The sequence below is a fragment of the Haematobia irritans genome, chromosome 2 (assembly GCF_050003625.1).
Source record: "Haematobia irritans isolate KBUSLIRL chromosome 2, ASM5000362v1, whole genome shotgun sequence".
Taxonomy (NCBI): Eukaryota; Metazoa; Arthropoda; class Insecta; order Diptera; family Muscidae; genus Haematobia; species Haematobia irritans.
Genome location: NC_134398.1, coordinates 81482947 through 81497936, shown reverse-complemented (window position 1 = coordinate 81497936; position 14990 = coordinate 81482947). Strand labels below are relative to the sequence as shown.

General features: G+C 33.4%; 2 protein-coding genes and 3 long non-coding RNA genes across 8 annotated transcripts in view; 2 read left to right on the top strand and 3 right to left on the bottom strand.

The window, feature by feature from the left end:
• Npc1a (Niemann-Pick type C-1a) overlaps positions 1 to 4108 on the bottom strand; it is a 66935-nt gene extending 62827 nt beyond the window's left edge. For 2 of the 4 annotated variants that reach the window (XR_012719341.1, XM_075295418.1), the window contains exon 1: positions 2623 to 4108. Coding sequence is in view for 3 of the 4 variants with exons in the window: in XM_075295418.1 (XP_075151533.1) it covers positions 2623 to 2799 (177 nt within the window). In the remaining variant the exon portion in view is untranslated. The remainder of the gene's footprint in view (positions 1 to 2622) is intronic. The other 2 variants (XM_075295416.1, XM_075295417.1) reach the window with 1 other exon arrangement.
• A 670-nt stretch (positions 4109 to 4778) lies between these two features.
• Positions 4779 to 5681, top strand: LOC142225613 (uncharacterized). The gene is made up of 3 exons (XR_012719342.1): positions 4779 to 4947; positions 5012 to 5117; positions 5183 to 5681. It is a non-coding gene; the product is annotated as an uncharacterized LOC142225613 (long non-coding RNA).
• An 825-nt stretch (positions 5682 to 6506) lies between these two features.
• Positions 6507 to 6964, bottom strand: LOC142223074 (uncharacterized). The gene is made up of 2 exons (XR_012718541.1): positions 6778 to 6964; positions 6507 to 6720 (listed from the first exon to the last, which is right to left on the bottom strand). It is a non-coding gene; the product is annotated as an uncharacterized LOC142223074 (long non-coding RNA).
• A 696-nt stretch (positions 6965 to 7660) lies between these two features.
• LOC142225611 (uncharacterized) overlaps positions 7661 to 14990 on the bottom strand; it is a 318712-nt gene continuing 311382 nt past the window's right edge. The window contains exons 2-6 of the long non-coding RNA XR_012719340.1: positions 9994 to 10255; positions 8711 to 9926; positions 8426 to 8591; positions 8256 to 8361; positions 7661 to 8190 (exon numbers count right to left, since the gene is read on the bottom strand). This is a non-coding gene — a long non-coding RNA (uncharacterized LOC142225611). The remainder of the gene's footprint in view (positions 8191 to 8255; positions 8362 to 8425; positions 8592 to 8710; positions 9927 to 9993; positions 10256 to 14990) is intronic.
• Taf13 (TATA-box binding protein associated factor 13) lies at positions 10694 to 11711 on the top strand. The gene is made up of 3 exons (XM_075295415.1): positions 10694 to 10868; positions 11160 to 11493; positions 11561 to 11711. The coding sequence occupies exons 1-3, from the start codon at positions 10830 to 10832 to the stop codon at positions 11581 to 11583; spliced, it is 396 nt and encodes a 131-aa protein (XP_075151530.1). The 5' UTR covers positions 10694 to 10829; the 3' UTR covers positions 11584 to 11711.

Genomic DNA, 14990 nt, shown 5'->3' with positions numbered 1-14990 from the left:
GATAATGTATGAATATTCGATATACGTTTGATAAGATGTTGTTCCGAAGAGAAGGAAGATGTGGGATTAGATGTCATCACAACAATAAGTCAAAAATAAAATTTGTCATTAAAAATGAACCAAGATGCTATGAACATTTTCGTTATTATAATGAATTTTCTATTTAATAACGAAATATTTCATTTAAATAAAATCAGTCTGGAAATAATTATTCGTTTCAGCGCCATCTTTATATGAAAAGAATTAGTTATAATTATAAACACATTAAAAAATATTTTTTAATTCATATAACTCAATGCAAACCCAAATGTCAGGTGAATATTATAGATTTGACTATAAACAATAATTTATCTTATAAACAACAAGAAAAAACACTCATATCGAAGAAATATGAGTTTTTTTCTGAATTTTATAAATATACTAGCGTAACCTGCCCGCTTCGCTGCGCCTTCCGAAGCGTATTTGTAGGAACATTTTGCGTTAACTTAGTCAACCATATTCTTCGTGCTGAAAACAAATTCGAAAAAATTTGAATTCTTTCAAACAAATCGGACTACTTGCTCTTTCGTTTATAGGTACAAATATGTAAAATGGTTCGTCTGAAAAAATGTTCTGTATTCAAGTAGTTGGACAAACTTCTACATTTCTTGTGAATTTTAAGTGTGGTTTGTCAATGAAAGGTATTCTTCTCCTCAACATATCTGAAAATTAAGCACTATATTATAATAACATACAAAGAATTACTGTTTCCCATCTAATAAATCGGAAAAAGCAAAAGTAGTAAACAATTTTACCACATTAACATGTGCTAAAATGTTGGAAAATGATGCGCCCTCTGCCAATTTAATGTAAATTTAAGTTCTTTACTAAAAAGAAGTGTGGCAGAAGCCTGTGCAAAAATCATAAAATTCCCATTTACGGACAACCCTCTACTTTCAATTTAAGAAAAAAAATGGACAAAAGGGAACCCTCTCCCCACCTTCGCTCCACTCTGACCTGATATCGGACTATCACGTACAATATATTAACATAATTTCATAACTAATCAATGGTCCCTATAAATTCAATCGAAGTAAATCGACAAAATTTATTTCAATTTTCCGCTTCTCCAACCAGATATCGAAAAATCATGTACTAATTTAAAAATCATGTATAAATTTAATCACCTCATCCCACGTTCCCTGTAAATTTCAAGTAGATCGGAGATGTTTAAATTTTGCTTATTGTTTTAAAGGGACGTCACTTTCCCCGATACAATATCGACAAACACCGTAGTGAATAGCACCCCTAACCTTCCCTGAAAATTCTTGAAACTTTCCTTCGTTCATAACCTTCCTCCAGTGCCTTTGTAAATTTCAAGAAAACTTAAGAATTTTTGTTTTTTTTTGCAGTTTTAGAGGAGGACCTACTCCCCGACCAAATATCGAAAAGTGATGTAGCGTATCTTTTGTAAACGTCCCAGAAATTGTCAAGCAAATTATAAGCCTAAAGGGGCGGCCTCTCTTCCGCCCGAATATCACAAAATCAGGTATCAACTATTAATATCGTAACCTATCCCCAGTCTCCTGTAAATTTCAAGTAACTCGGTAAAGTTTAATTGTTTCTCTGTATGTACTTAAGAGATGCGGATGTCTCCCTATGCCCTTTTATTTTTATTAAAAAATCAGGAACCTGATATAAATTTCATAACCTCACCCATTTTTTCCGTAAAATTTCAGTCGGGGGAGTTTAGTTTTGTTTTCACTGTACTTAAAAAAAAAGTCGGGCAAAGGGGTGGTCCCCCTCCTCGACCAAATATCGAAAAATAATGTAGCGGATTTTTGTCTAGATGCCAACCTCAACACTCAATGAAAATTTCAAGCAAATCGCATAATTTTGTTCCAAGTTTCAAAAAGTAGGGCAAGGGGAAGGTCCCCCTCCCCATCCACATATGAAATCATCGGGTACCCATATTAATTCCATAACCTCACCACATGTTCTCTGTAAATCTCAGATAATGTAGAGAATTTTGGTTTTTTCACTGTACTTAAAAAAAGTCGAACAAAGGGGAGGCACCCTCCGCCCCCAAATATCGAAATAAAAAGTAGCGGATCTTTGTCTAGATGCCAACCCCAATCTTCAATGAAAATTTCAAGTAAATCGGTCAACTTTGGTCCAATTTTAAAAATGTCCGACGAAGGAGAGGTCCCCCCTCCGCGACCAGGTGTAAAAAAAAGAGGTACCCCATTTTCACCACATGAACGCCCCCTACGATCTCTGAAAGTTTCAAGTAAATCGGTTTAGCCGTTTCGGAGCCAACTCGGAACATACAAACAAATAAACAAACATAAATTGAATTTTATATCTATAGATTTATGAAAAAATATAATGACGAAAATTAATTAATCATTAATTAACAATTTAAGGAAAGGGAATATATGAATTTATAATCACAATTCCCTTATACCACCCCATTCAATTCTATATATAACCACTGGACGACATAACAACATTGGACCTACATGACTCATACGTAATGTGAAATATCTTTACAATAACCTTATGTTTGAGAAGGAATTCTGAAGAACACTTTCCAATCCTAATAGGCATTGATGAAAGACAAAGAGATTGAGTATTGCTTACCTGCATGCTGGGCGCAACCAAGCTAGAAAATATCACAGTGTAGCATATTACATGCAACAAAGTTGGTCGTGGAGATGATGCAAATCTACTGGGGGAGGAAGAGGTTGCTAGTTGTGTGGAGGTAATGTTACGCCGATTTGTCGTTTGCAACGACCTTGAGTCAGGTTCCGACATCATCGTCGTTATAACCCTGAACAGGTTGCAGTTATGTTAGTTGAACGAATAATATAATGGAATGCTATTTGCAATTGTGTTGTGTGTGGTGGCCTTTCGAAGGCCAACTTTTTTTCCTTCGTTGTTGCTATTTTTAATGCAATTTTTCGTAGACGTTGTCGGTTTTCTCTTCTCGTACCAGTTACTACGGCTCGTTTTGTTTTGATATTTGTTGGATGTATCGTTGGTAGCTGGGGTGGAGCAACAGACCATAGAATACAATTGTCACCCACTGCAAAAACTCTCTTAATATATTTATTTGCGTTGCTGGAAATTCCGATGGAAGTTACATACGTATGTAAATACTCGGGTAGTCAGAGCGATAAAAACACACAATCTTCTCTTTCGATGTCGGCAATTTCTTTTGTTGGTTGCGGTAGGATGAGACACACAATTGGATCCACCCCGAAATACTCTTTGGGTATATCCACACAGTTGATTTTTTGTAACAAAAAATAAAAGTATGCGGGCAAGATTTTTTTTGACAACTGGGGTCTCTACAACGGTGATTCGAGTGGGATTTTGTTTCTCTTGAGGGTGATGAAAAATCTATGATTTTACGTGTCGAATTGTTTATATTCCAGAAATAACGCAAACAAAGAAACGATAACGAAACTTATCTGATAATTGCAATTGAGAAGAGTCGTTTGTTTTTCAAATTCTCTTTGCATTGGGAGAAACTAAGAGAGCGCGGGTGAGATAGATACAAAACGGGCGAATAGTAAGCGTATGACGTATGTCTGCTTGTTCCAAAAACAAATTAATTATGTTTTACGTTTTGTGCTGTTATTTTAGATTCATCATGTTTTTTCCTTTGTTTATACACAAATTATGCATCACTTCTTTATTTTCTTGTTTAGTATTTTTAATATTCATATATATTTTTAACACTTTCTTTGCTACTATCTTTAACCGCAGCAGACAGTTGCAGTTGTGCTCTTGTTTTGCCTTTATTAAGCTTTCTTTTTCGTTGATGCTCGGAAAATTTTCATATATACGAGGAAATCTTTTGTAAAAAAATCAATACATGAAATTTCACTGATTTTGGATTACATACAACCTTTTTTCCCGAATATGCAAATGAAATGCTTTTTCCAACGGAGCTTTTGTCAATTTGTTTTAACAGGTCTTAAATGAATTAGTCATTTTGCAATATTTCCAATAAGAGTGTTGTGCAAGTATTTTTTCAATTATATATTTTTCTATAACTCCGTGCTATGAATCCACTCGTTTTGTTTTCCGACCAAATGACAAACTTCGTCCATCGATTAGCAATAACAAAGTCGAAGAGATATTAAAACAACGGTGCCGTCACTTTCTTTACGAACTGCAAATTTGACAGTTACCTATTGATCACCTAAATACGACAGCAAAGTCTATTTTTATAAGACTATGTTCACACTATGGTGAACTTGGATATGCCAAATTATAAGATATGTTCGAAGGAATAAGCGATACTACAGCTAGGCAATAGGATCGATAACACATTTATCGATATTTTACCAACTTCCGACAATTCCAAGCGTCTGGACGGCGCATAATGCGCCTTGCAGACTATAAGTTTATCCGGACGGCAGTGGTCGGGTCGTTGATTAAGTCCAAATCATAATCGATACTGCTGCATGTTTATGGGATCGATAACACATTTACCGATTATTTAGTCATCAACGAATTGTCGCATCGATTGGACACACCGTAAGATTTTTTACAAAAATAGACATTCCGTCAGGAAAAACTTATAGTCTGTAAGACACATAAGGGTTTTGTCACTGCCCAATAAACACAGGATGAGCGTTTTTCAAATGCAACAACTTTTCAGTTTGAGGGTAAATATAATTTTCAACATAAATTCAACTTGACTTGAAATAGCTCATCTTCAATACATCTTCAAATTGTTTGCGAATTACTTCCAATTTGCCAAAATGTTGACGAAATCTTTGAAAAGGTGTTGAAGATAATATGAGAAAACTTTGACAAAACACTACCCTAAAATGCAACGAAAAAACCATGTGGTTTTCAATACTTATTTGTGCAACGAAGTTCGTGGTCAATTGCAAGAGATTAAAAAAATGGAAAATTTTAGACAAATAACCAAATAGTTTATAAATATAGGTAAGTGAAAATAAAAAATGAAATAAAACTTTAAGGAAGTCACTAAATGTATATCTCTTTGCAGAAAACTAAAATTATGGATTCTACGTTCTTAAAAACATTAAAAAGCTGACCAATGAAAAAATGGTGGACAATTAACTGGAACTGCTTCAAATAGTTTATAATAATTGGTACATCAATATGAAAAATTAAATCAACACTTTAGAGAAGTCACTAAATTTAAATCTCTTTGCAGAAAACTAAAATCTTTGGATGCTACATTCTTGCAAACTATAAGAAGCTGACCAATGAAAAATGAGTGGCTTATCGACAAGAAAAAGTTTCCAGAAACATTACCAGTGCAACCAATTAAAATTGTTAAAAGCAACAAATTGTTGAAATCAACAACTTCTGGATGAAAATGTGCATCACATCGTCAGTTTAATTCATATGCTATTATCAGTTTAAAATGGATATTTTGTGAATTGCTTCTGCTGGAAATCAATTCTAACACGGGGTCCAGTACGTTCCTAATTCCAAATTGGCCGCATGTTAATAAATTTTAATGCTGTTTTATGTGTTTACTAATAATGTTTAAGATATTTAAAGTTTTGTTGTTTGTTGTTTTTTTGTTCTTATTTGTTGATATCTTTAATAAGACTATTATTTATCAATTGGTATTGTAGTGTATTATGTAGTGTAGTGTATTATTACATTTTTTATTTTGATGAAAATGAATAAATTATACAAAATTCATAGAATTTTGGCTTTGACTTTCAATTTGAAGTGGGGATATCATTCATACAAATTTAGGTTGAAAAGTATTTGCAACGATGTTAATTTTGAATTTTACTCGCATCGAAAATTGTTTGACAAATTATTGAGTATCGATGCATTTCAATTTGAGGACAACACTTGAGATATTATTGCTAATGTGTTGAATTTCACTGTTGAGGGTAATGTCTGTTTTTTGTTGAGATCGCGATTTTCTCAACAATTTCTCAACTTGAATATTACCCTAATCCTTTGAAAAAATGTTTGAAAAATTGTTGAAATTTAGCATTTTTCAAACGTTTGTGTTTATTGGGTGCCAACATTTTTTTAATTTGACGGCGCTTCTGAGAATCCCCACTACGTCGAAAACAATCGTATACGATATCCAAAACTCCTCGGAAAAGCGCCGTCACTATTAAGAAGTTGTAGACAAACTAAAGCGCTGTGCATGGACTTGAGACGTCTACACATTTCTTGGTCTATGATAGGGCTGTTTTCTTTTTGCACTGGATACAACATTTGTATGGGCTCTCCAGAACATCGTCGCACTGCCCTGCCAACATTTTTTGAATTTGGGGACTCTTTTGAGAATCCCCACTACGTCGAAAACAATCATATACGACATCAAAAACTCGTCGAAAAAGCGCCGTCACTATTGAGAAGTTTTACCACGCCAAGTTACTACAAAAATGTTTCGCATGAGTGCAATTATTAGGTGCCTTTATAGATCAATTTAGAACGACGCCAATAAGGGACCCTCCAAACAATCAGAAAAAGTGCATTTTAAGATAGTTGTAAAAGAATCATTGTGGTCGAGTATAACACGTTTGTTTAGATATTTATTAATTTGATTAAACATTTACAAATTCTTAAAAATATAACATTTATACCACTATCACATTACATTTAACATAATTTTTGGCATTAATGATGATGTTAAGTTACAAGTAGCGAGTTACATGTTGCTGCGTCTATCAACCAGTGTTTTTATTCCATGGAGGCAGCGTGTCTGTAAAATATCTGAAAAACAATCACTTTATTCCATTTGGAAAATCACCAAATTGTTCACCAATATACCTTTCACAATTTTAAGCGTATAATCTATGTTTTCAGAACTTTATTTTCGTTTTTATTTAATTAAAATATAACAAGCTGGTTGCGCTTGGCGTTTCACAAAAAAATGGCTTTTTTAACAGTAGGGATGGCAAATTACTTGCATGTACTTTTTGATGTACCTTTTCATGATGGTTGAAGTGACATTTACGAGTGTATGGTAACGATGAGGTTGAAATGGAACTTTGAAATGCTAGGAGGGTGGTGTTCTATCCAGAACATCTCATCAGTGCAAGTCGCGGCGATCTTGCCAGATTGTGTTTTGATAAAGTGACGCTTCATCGATTCACAATAGCACTTTATTGTGACTAATTTATCGAAAAACATGAAATTCAAAGTGGTTTAGTGTCACAAATAATCGCAGCAGTAAATATTTATTACTAATTGGAGCATTTCATACATCAAAAATTCAAGATTTCACTTCTTTTCTGTGATTGTTTTTGAACAGCTGATCCCTGCCAACATTTTTTGAATTTGGGGGCGCTTCTGAGAATCCCCACTACGTCGAAAACAATCATATCCCAATAAACACAAACGTTTGAAAAATGCTAAATTTCAACAATTTTTCAAACATTTTTTCAAAAGAATAGGGTAATATTCAAGTTGAGAAATTGTTGAGAAAATCGCGTTCTCAACAAAAAACAGACATTACCCTCAACAGTGAAATTCAACACATTAGCAATAATATCTCAAGTGTTATCCTCAAACTGAAATGCATCGCTACTCAATAATTTGTCAAACAATTTTCGATGGGAGTCAAATTCAAAATTAACATCGTTGCAAATACTTTTCAACCTAAATTTGTATGAATGATATCCCCACTTCAAATTGAAAGTCAAAGCCAAAATTCTATGAATTTTGTATAATTTATTCATTTTCATCAAAATAAAATATATAATAATACACTATACTACATAATACACTACAATACTAATTGATAAATAATAATCTTATTAAACATATCAACAAATAAGAACAAAAAAAAACAAACAACAAAACTTTAAATATCTTAAACATTATTAGTAAACACTTTTGCATTGATAATTCGATTTCCTTCCTTTTGGTTCCTTCCTTTTATTAACATGCAGGCAATTTGGAATTAGGAACGTACTGGACCGCGTGTTAGAATTGATTTCCAGCAGAAGGAATTCACAAAATATCGATTTTAAACTGATAATAGCATATGAATTAAACTGACGATGTGATGCACATTTTCATCCAGAAGTTGTTGATTTCAACAATTTGTTATTTTTAACAATTTTAATATGTTGCACTTGTAATGTTTGTGGAAACTTTTTCTTGTCGATAAGCCACTCATTTTTCATTGGTCAGCTTCTTAATGTTTGCAAGAATGTAGCATCCAAAGATGTTAGTTTTCTGCAAAGAGATTTAAATTTAGTGACTTCTCTAAAGTGTTGATTTAATTTTTCATATTGACGTACCAATTATTATAAACTATTTGAAGCAGTTCCAGTTAATTGTCCACCATTTTTTCATCGGTCAGCTTTTTAATATTTTCAAGAACGTAGAATCCATAATTTTAGTTTTCTGCAAACAGATATACATTTAGTGACTTCCTTAAAGTTTTATTTCATTTTTTATTTTCACTTACCTATTTTTATAAACTATTTGGTTATTTGTCTAAAATTTTCCATTTTTTTATTTCTTGCAATTGACCACGAACTTCGTTGCACAAATAAGTATTGAAAACCACACGGTTTTTTCGTTGCATTTTAGGGTAGTGGTTTGTCAAAATTTTCTCATATTATCTTCAACACCTTTTCAAAGATTTCGTCAACATTTTGGCAAATTGGAAGTAATTCGCAAACAATTTGAAGATATATTGAAGATGAGCTATTTCAAGTCAAGTTGAATTTATGTTGAAAATTATATTTACCCTCAAACTGAAAAGTTGTTGCATTTGAAAAACGCCCATCCTGTGTTTATTGGGATACGACATCAAAAACTCGTCGGAAAAGCGCCGTCACTATTGAGAAGTAGTACCACGCCAAGTTACTACGACAAAGTTTCTCATCAGTGCAATTATTAGGTGCCTATTTAGATCAATTTCGAAGGACGCCAATAAGAACCCCTGCAAACTATCAGAAAAAGTGCATTTTAAGGTAATTGTAGAAAAATCATTGTGGTCAAGTAAAACACGATTGTGTAGATGTTTATTGATTTGATTAAACATTTATAATTTCTTATAAATCCCTGCCAGCATTTCAAAGTTCCATTTCATCTTCATCGCTACCACAGACTCGTAAATGTCACTACAACCATCCTACTGTGATGGGGGGCAGCATATCATAAAGTACAAAATGTACTTCATACATGTATTTTGCCATCACTACTTTTACAAAAGCCATTTTATTTTTTGTGAAACGCCAAGCGCAACCAGCTTGTTATATTTTATTTAAATAAAAACGAAAATAAAGTTCTGAAAACATAGATTTTACGCTTAAAATTGTGAAAGGTATATTGGTGAACAATTTTTGATTTTCCAAATGGAATAAAGTGATTGTTTTTCAAATATTTTACAGACACGCTGCCTCCATCGAATAAAAACACTGGCTGATAGACGCTGCAACATGTAACTCGCTACTTGTAACTCTACATCATCATTAATGCAAAAAATTATGTTAAATGTGATGTGATAGTGGTATAAATGTTATATTTTTAAGAATTTGTAAATGATTAATCAAATTAATAAATATCTAAACAAACGTGTTTTACTCGACCACAATGATTCTTTTACCACTATCTTAAAATGTGCTTTTTCTGATTGTTTGGAGGGTCTCTTATTGGCGTCGTTCTAAATTGATCTATAAAGGCACCTAATAATTGCACTCATGCGAAACCTTTTTGTAGTAACTTGGCGTGGTACAACTTCTCAATAGTGACGGCGCTTTTCCGACGAGTTTTTGATATCGTATATTATTGTTTTCGACGTACTGGGGATTCTCAGAAGCGCCCCCAAATTCAAAAAATGTTGGCAGGGATATAACATTTTTCGGTTTATTAATAAAAGAATGATGTTGAGTTTTAAGTAGCAAGTTACATATTGCAGCGTCTATCAGCCAGTTTGTTTATTTTCGATGGAGACAGCGTGCCTGGAAAAATATTTGAAAAACGATCACTTTATTCTATTTGGAAAGTCGAAAATTGTTCACCATATACCTTTCACAATTTTAAGCGTAATATCTATGTTTTCAGAACTTTATTTCCGTTTTTATTTAAATAAAATATAACAAGCTGGTTGCGCTTGGCGTTTCACAAAAAAATAAAATGACTCTTCTAACAGTAGTGATGGCAAAATACTTTCATGTACATTTCGTACTTTTTGAAATGCTTCCCCATCACAGTTCGCGATGGTTGTGGTGACATTTACGAGTCTGTGGTAGCGATGAGGATGAAATGGAACTTTGAAATGCTGGCAGGGCTAGTGTTGCATATGTTTGGAGATGTCCTGCATAAACGAGTACTCTGTTTTCTTTTAGTCCTTCACGGCTTAGGGTATCCAGTGCTAAAAGAAAACAGCCCTGATGCTATTGCTAATTTAAGCGTAGACCAAGAAAATATAGAGACACTTTGATAATTCATTATGGTTTTGTTTATTTGCAATCATAGACCAATGAAGTTAAAGACATATCAAGTGAATTCACCATGGTTTTATTTATTTGCAGTGCGCAGTCATTCCACTCAATTGCGCAGTCAAGTGACTCAATTTATTTTTGGAAAACGAGAATAACCGTACATATCAGTCAATTTGCATTACAAAAAAGGTGTGGAAAGTATAGAATTTTACATGTTTTTCCAATATTTGATGTTTCATCAAGAAAACAAATTAAAGCCAAATTAAAAAATCTCTCAATTGCAGACGTAAAAGAGACCTCTACGGTGTGCAGACAAACTACAGCGCTGTGAATTAACTTGAGATGTCATATTTAATTGGTCTATGATTCACATCCCTGTTCACTAAGGTTTTGTTTATTTACAATTTTATAGTGATAAAAATGGCAGCGAATAATGATGAGCCTTTTGAAAACCCCGATGTAAGTATAATTTTTTACTTTTTTTGTTTGATTACAATTTATTCGATTACTCAGTTTATTGAGAGCTATGGAAAGGTCGTACGGTTGCAAAATTAGAATACATTCATAACTTAGATTGCGATGCAAATCTTCCAGTAATAATGAACATTTTTGTTGCTGCCATTTTTTTGATTTGAATGCTTAGAGTAGGGTACAATCTTTTCCTATGATTGTGTACTCATCTTCGACTTCTAGTTCTCTTCTATGGTCAGTTTAATGCACTCCACCATATTCTTTTTAAAACATTTCTAGTTCGATGAGGAAGATGGTGAGGAACTTGTGCCAACAAATGCTGGACGCAAACGTTTATTTAGTAAAGAGTTGCGGTGCATGATGTATGGCTTTGGTGACGATAAGAATCCCTATACCGAGAGTGTGGACCTGCTAGAAGATCTGGTTATTGAATTTATTACGGAAATGACCCACCGTGCCATGGAAATTGGTCGCACTGGTAGAGTACAAGTTGAAGATATAATATTCCTGGTGCGTAAAGATCCCAGAAAATATGCTCGTGTCAAGGACTTGTTGACCATGAACGAGGAACTAAAGAAGGCACGGAAAGCCTTCGACGAAATTAAATACGTCGGTGAGTTTATAATATTGGTTCTATACATTTAGAACAAACTAAAAAAGCTATGTGCATTTGTTTTCAGGAAGCGAAGCCAAAATTAAATGACAAAAATCGAAATAGTCCTTTGCGGCAGTTTTTTCCATTGAATGTAAAATTTATTATGTAATGATAAGTTTTTCCAATTGAATGATAAAAATTTAATATATAGCCCTTTAAGAGTGGGTGAAACTAAACGCCACTATAGTGCATTACAAGTTTGTATTCCATGTGTTTAAACTTTTTCTTTTAATTTGTTGAATGTTGAAAATGATTCCGGTGTTGGATGAGATTCTTTTTATAAATTTTAACTCATTGCCGTTCGTTTCGAAGATTCAGTTATGTGGAGGACAATTTAGTAGTAATACATAGTTAGTAGTAATACATTCTAAACTAGTAAAATCAAGTGTTTTTGTTAAAGATATTATTTATATCAAAAAGTTGTATTACAATAGGCAAATACCTTATTTACAACTTTTGCTTTTGATTCGATTGTACACGAAATCTATAAACATATATAACAACTTTTCGTGGAAAACACGTACTTTTTTTCTAAAGAAAATTTCGGTATTGAAATTAGGATGTGAATTAATTCAATTAAATACTGAAGGTCTTAAAATATCATGAACAGAATTATTTTTTGTTAACGTTTTTTAAAAAACACATTTTTATATTAACGGTAAACACTCGAAACTTATTTAATTATTATTTCTTTTAAAATAATCGTCTTCGGACGAATTTTGTCTTTTTTTGCAAAACATCGTCTTTGCCTCGACCACAAATATCCACTTAGCTCGAATGTTTCCACTTGTTTTACAAATTCATCATCTTTGTTCATTGATTCCATAATTCGTAAAAAATAATAAGTATGGCTAAAATTAAAGTAACATTTTCCATAATTTTACCATGCAAGTTCTGCACCCAGATAAGTCTGCCAACATAGCAAAAATCTGCTGAAAAAGGTAAAATAGTCACTAATTGCTGAAATAGCAATGTCTGCTTTCTTAATTTCGTTTACCCTAAACCAAGATCTAGTTTTGCTGAAACAAGCAAAAAAAGTTAAACATGGGGCTATAGTAACACTGTAAAAACATATCTTCTTTTTGCTGATCGCTTTTAGCAACTTTTAATGATATTATTGTATAGTAATATACAAAAAAAAACTATTTTTTGCCCTTAAATGTACATTGGGTACCATTTTTAAAACAAAATTTGGCAGACTTTTTCCATGAGAGTATGTCAAAAGCTGTTTTAGGTTCTGCATGTTCGTGGAAGAAGTTCAAGGAATTGTCAGACCTATACAGAAAAGCAAATAGTGGTGCAAAATCGATGATTGCAAGCGCGGTAAGTGACGATGTGTACCAAAAGATAATGGACAAGGAAACTGCTGCTGTGGCTTGGGAATCATTGAAGATCCAGTTTGAAGCCAGATCAATTGTTCAAAATGTGTATCGATTTCTTCTCGTTTACTTGGAATGCAAATGACGATGTTAGTTTGCATATTGCAAAATTAAAAAGCTTGTGGATAGAGTTGAATAATGGACTTAAAGGAAGGAATGAAATTCAATTGTCTGAAGTTTTATTCGTATGTAAACTTCTTCAAATTTTGCCAAGTCAATATGACACATTCAAATCAAATTGGATGCTTTTGACGAAAAATGAAGAAAAGAAATTTGAAGAAATGTCAGCACAGACCTGTATGTATGAAAGAAATTTCAATAGTGCTGATGTTGCGAAGAATGGTGAGACATTGACGTTAAATAATAAAAGAGGTCAGAATTACAGAAACAATCAAGTCAAAAAAGATAATGTTTGTAATTATTGCAAGAAAAAAGGACATTGGCTGCGTGAATGCCGAAAATGGATAAGTGATGTTAAGCCTAATATAGACAAAAATGCGGATGTTAAGAAAGAAACACATCAGATTCTACCAATATTTTGCGATGAAGTTAATACGATTAAAGATTTTTCAAATAACTGGTGGATAGACAATGGCGCAACTCGTCATGTTACGAATAATATAAATCTGTTGAAAACTTTTGAAAAATTTAACGAATCATGTAAAATCAAAGCAGCTGAGAAAGAATTATTGGACGTAATTGGAAAAGGTACTATACAGATAAAATCCAAAGTAAATAACAAATATCGTATAATTAGCTTGATTGATGTTTGGTACGTCCCAAGCATGTCGAGAAATTTATTTTCTGTTTTAGCTGCGCATGATAAAAGAAAGAACAGCGAGTTCAAGTCGACATCTACAGAATGTAAACTGATTGTTGATAATGAAGTTTTATTATTGGAACACAGGGAGGTAGGAGGATCTCTATACAAGGCCTACATAGAGTCTATATTTCCAACAAAACCAAAGGAAATCAATTACGTAGAATCCGATAAAACTTTACAATTGCATCATGAACGTTGGGGACACCAGGATAAACGTCACATTCAAAAGAAACTTAAGACTGAACTTGGTATTGAAGTGAAAATGGACCAAAACGTTTGTGAGCCCTGTATTTATGGAAAATCATATCGTTTACCATTTGGAACAAGGATGAAATCAAGAAGCCCAGGTGAATTAATGTCAGCTGATGCCTTCATTTAACAAGTTCATATATTTAGTTGTGTTTAAAGACACGTATACTAAGTATTGTTTTGGCTATTTTCTGAAAGAAAAATCAAGGATGCTTTAAAGGAAGTCCTGTGTTTAGTCAATGAACCAAGGACTCAATTAAAGAATTTTTAATTGACAATGGAGGAGAGTTTGACAATATTGAAAGAATATGGTGTTATACAAAGGTTAACTGCACCCTATACACCAGAGCAAAATGGCCCAAGCGATAGAGAAAACAGAACAATAATTGAGATGGCTCGAACTAGAGGTGTGCGCTTGACACGAAATTCTCGTGACTCGCGTGATTCAGGCGTGAATCACGTGAGTCGTTAACAAAATCCAAAGCACTCTCGTGAATATGCATGAATGGGACTAAAATAAATATGTCGTGCGTGAGAAATAAAATCGGTTCGTGAATGTGCGTGAATAAAATTCCTGCAAAATCACGCTCACGAAAATAATCAAGATTTAATTCACACCCGTATGTAACCTGAAATTTATTTAGCTCTCGAACTGTATTCTATTTTTGAATTTTGTTACCTTTGCTGATTTCCTTTGGAAAATATCGTGAGTCTCCTGAATTTGTCGTGAATCACGTCAATTGTCGTGAATCGTGCGTGAACGTGAGTTTTTAAAAATAGTTCGTGCGTGGCCGTGCGTGAGTACTGGTTTTCATTTCGTGAATGTGCGTGAGTGGGATTGGTTACCACACGTATCGTGCGTGAATAAATATTTTGCTTCGTGAATGTGCGTGAGTGTGAGTGAAATTTCAGTCACGCGCACACCTCTAGCTCGAACATTCAAGTATTCAAACAAAAGTATTCAGTTTCCGGATGCTATATGGGCCGAACTGGTGCGTACATCT

Excerpts from the sequence above, each read along its gene's own strand:
- Taf13 (XM_075295415.1), top strand. The coding sequence starts at position 10,830 with ATGGCAGCGAATAATGATGAGCCTTTTGAAAACCCCGAT. Across the intron at positions 10,869-11,159 it reads AGCCTTTTGAAAACCCCGAT|TTCGATGAGGAAGATGGTGA; the intron begins GTAAGTATAATT and ends AAACATTTCTAG. Across the intron at positions 11,494-11,560 it reads CGACGAAATTAAATACGTCG|GAAGCGAAGCCAAAATTAAA; the intron begins GTGAGTTTATAA and ends ATTTGTTTTCAG.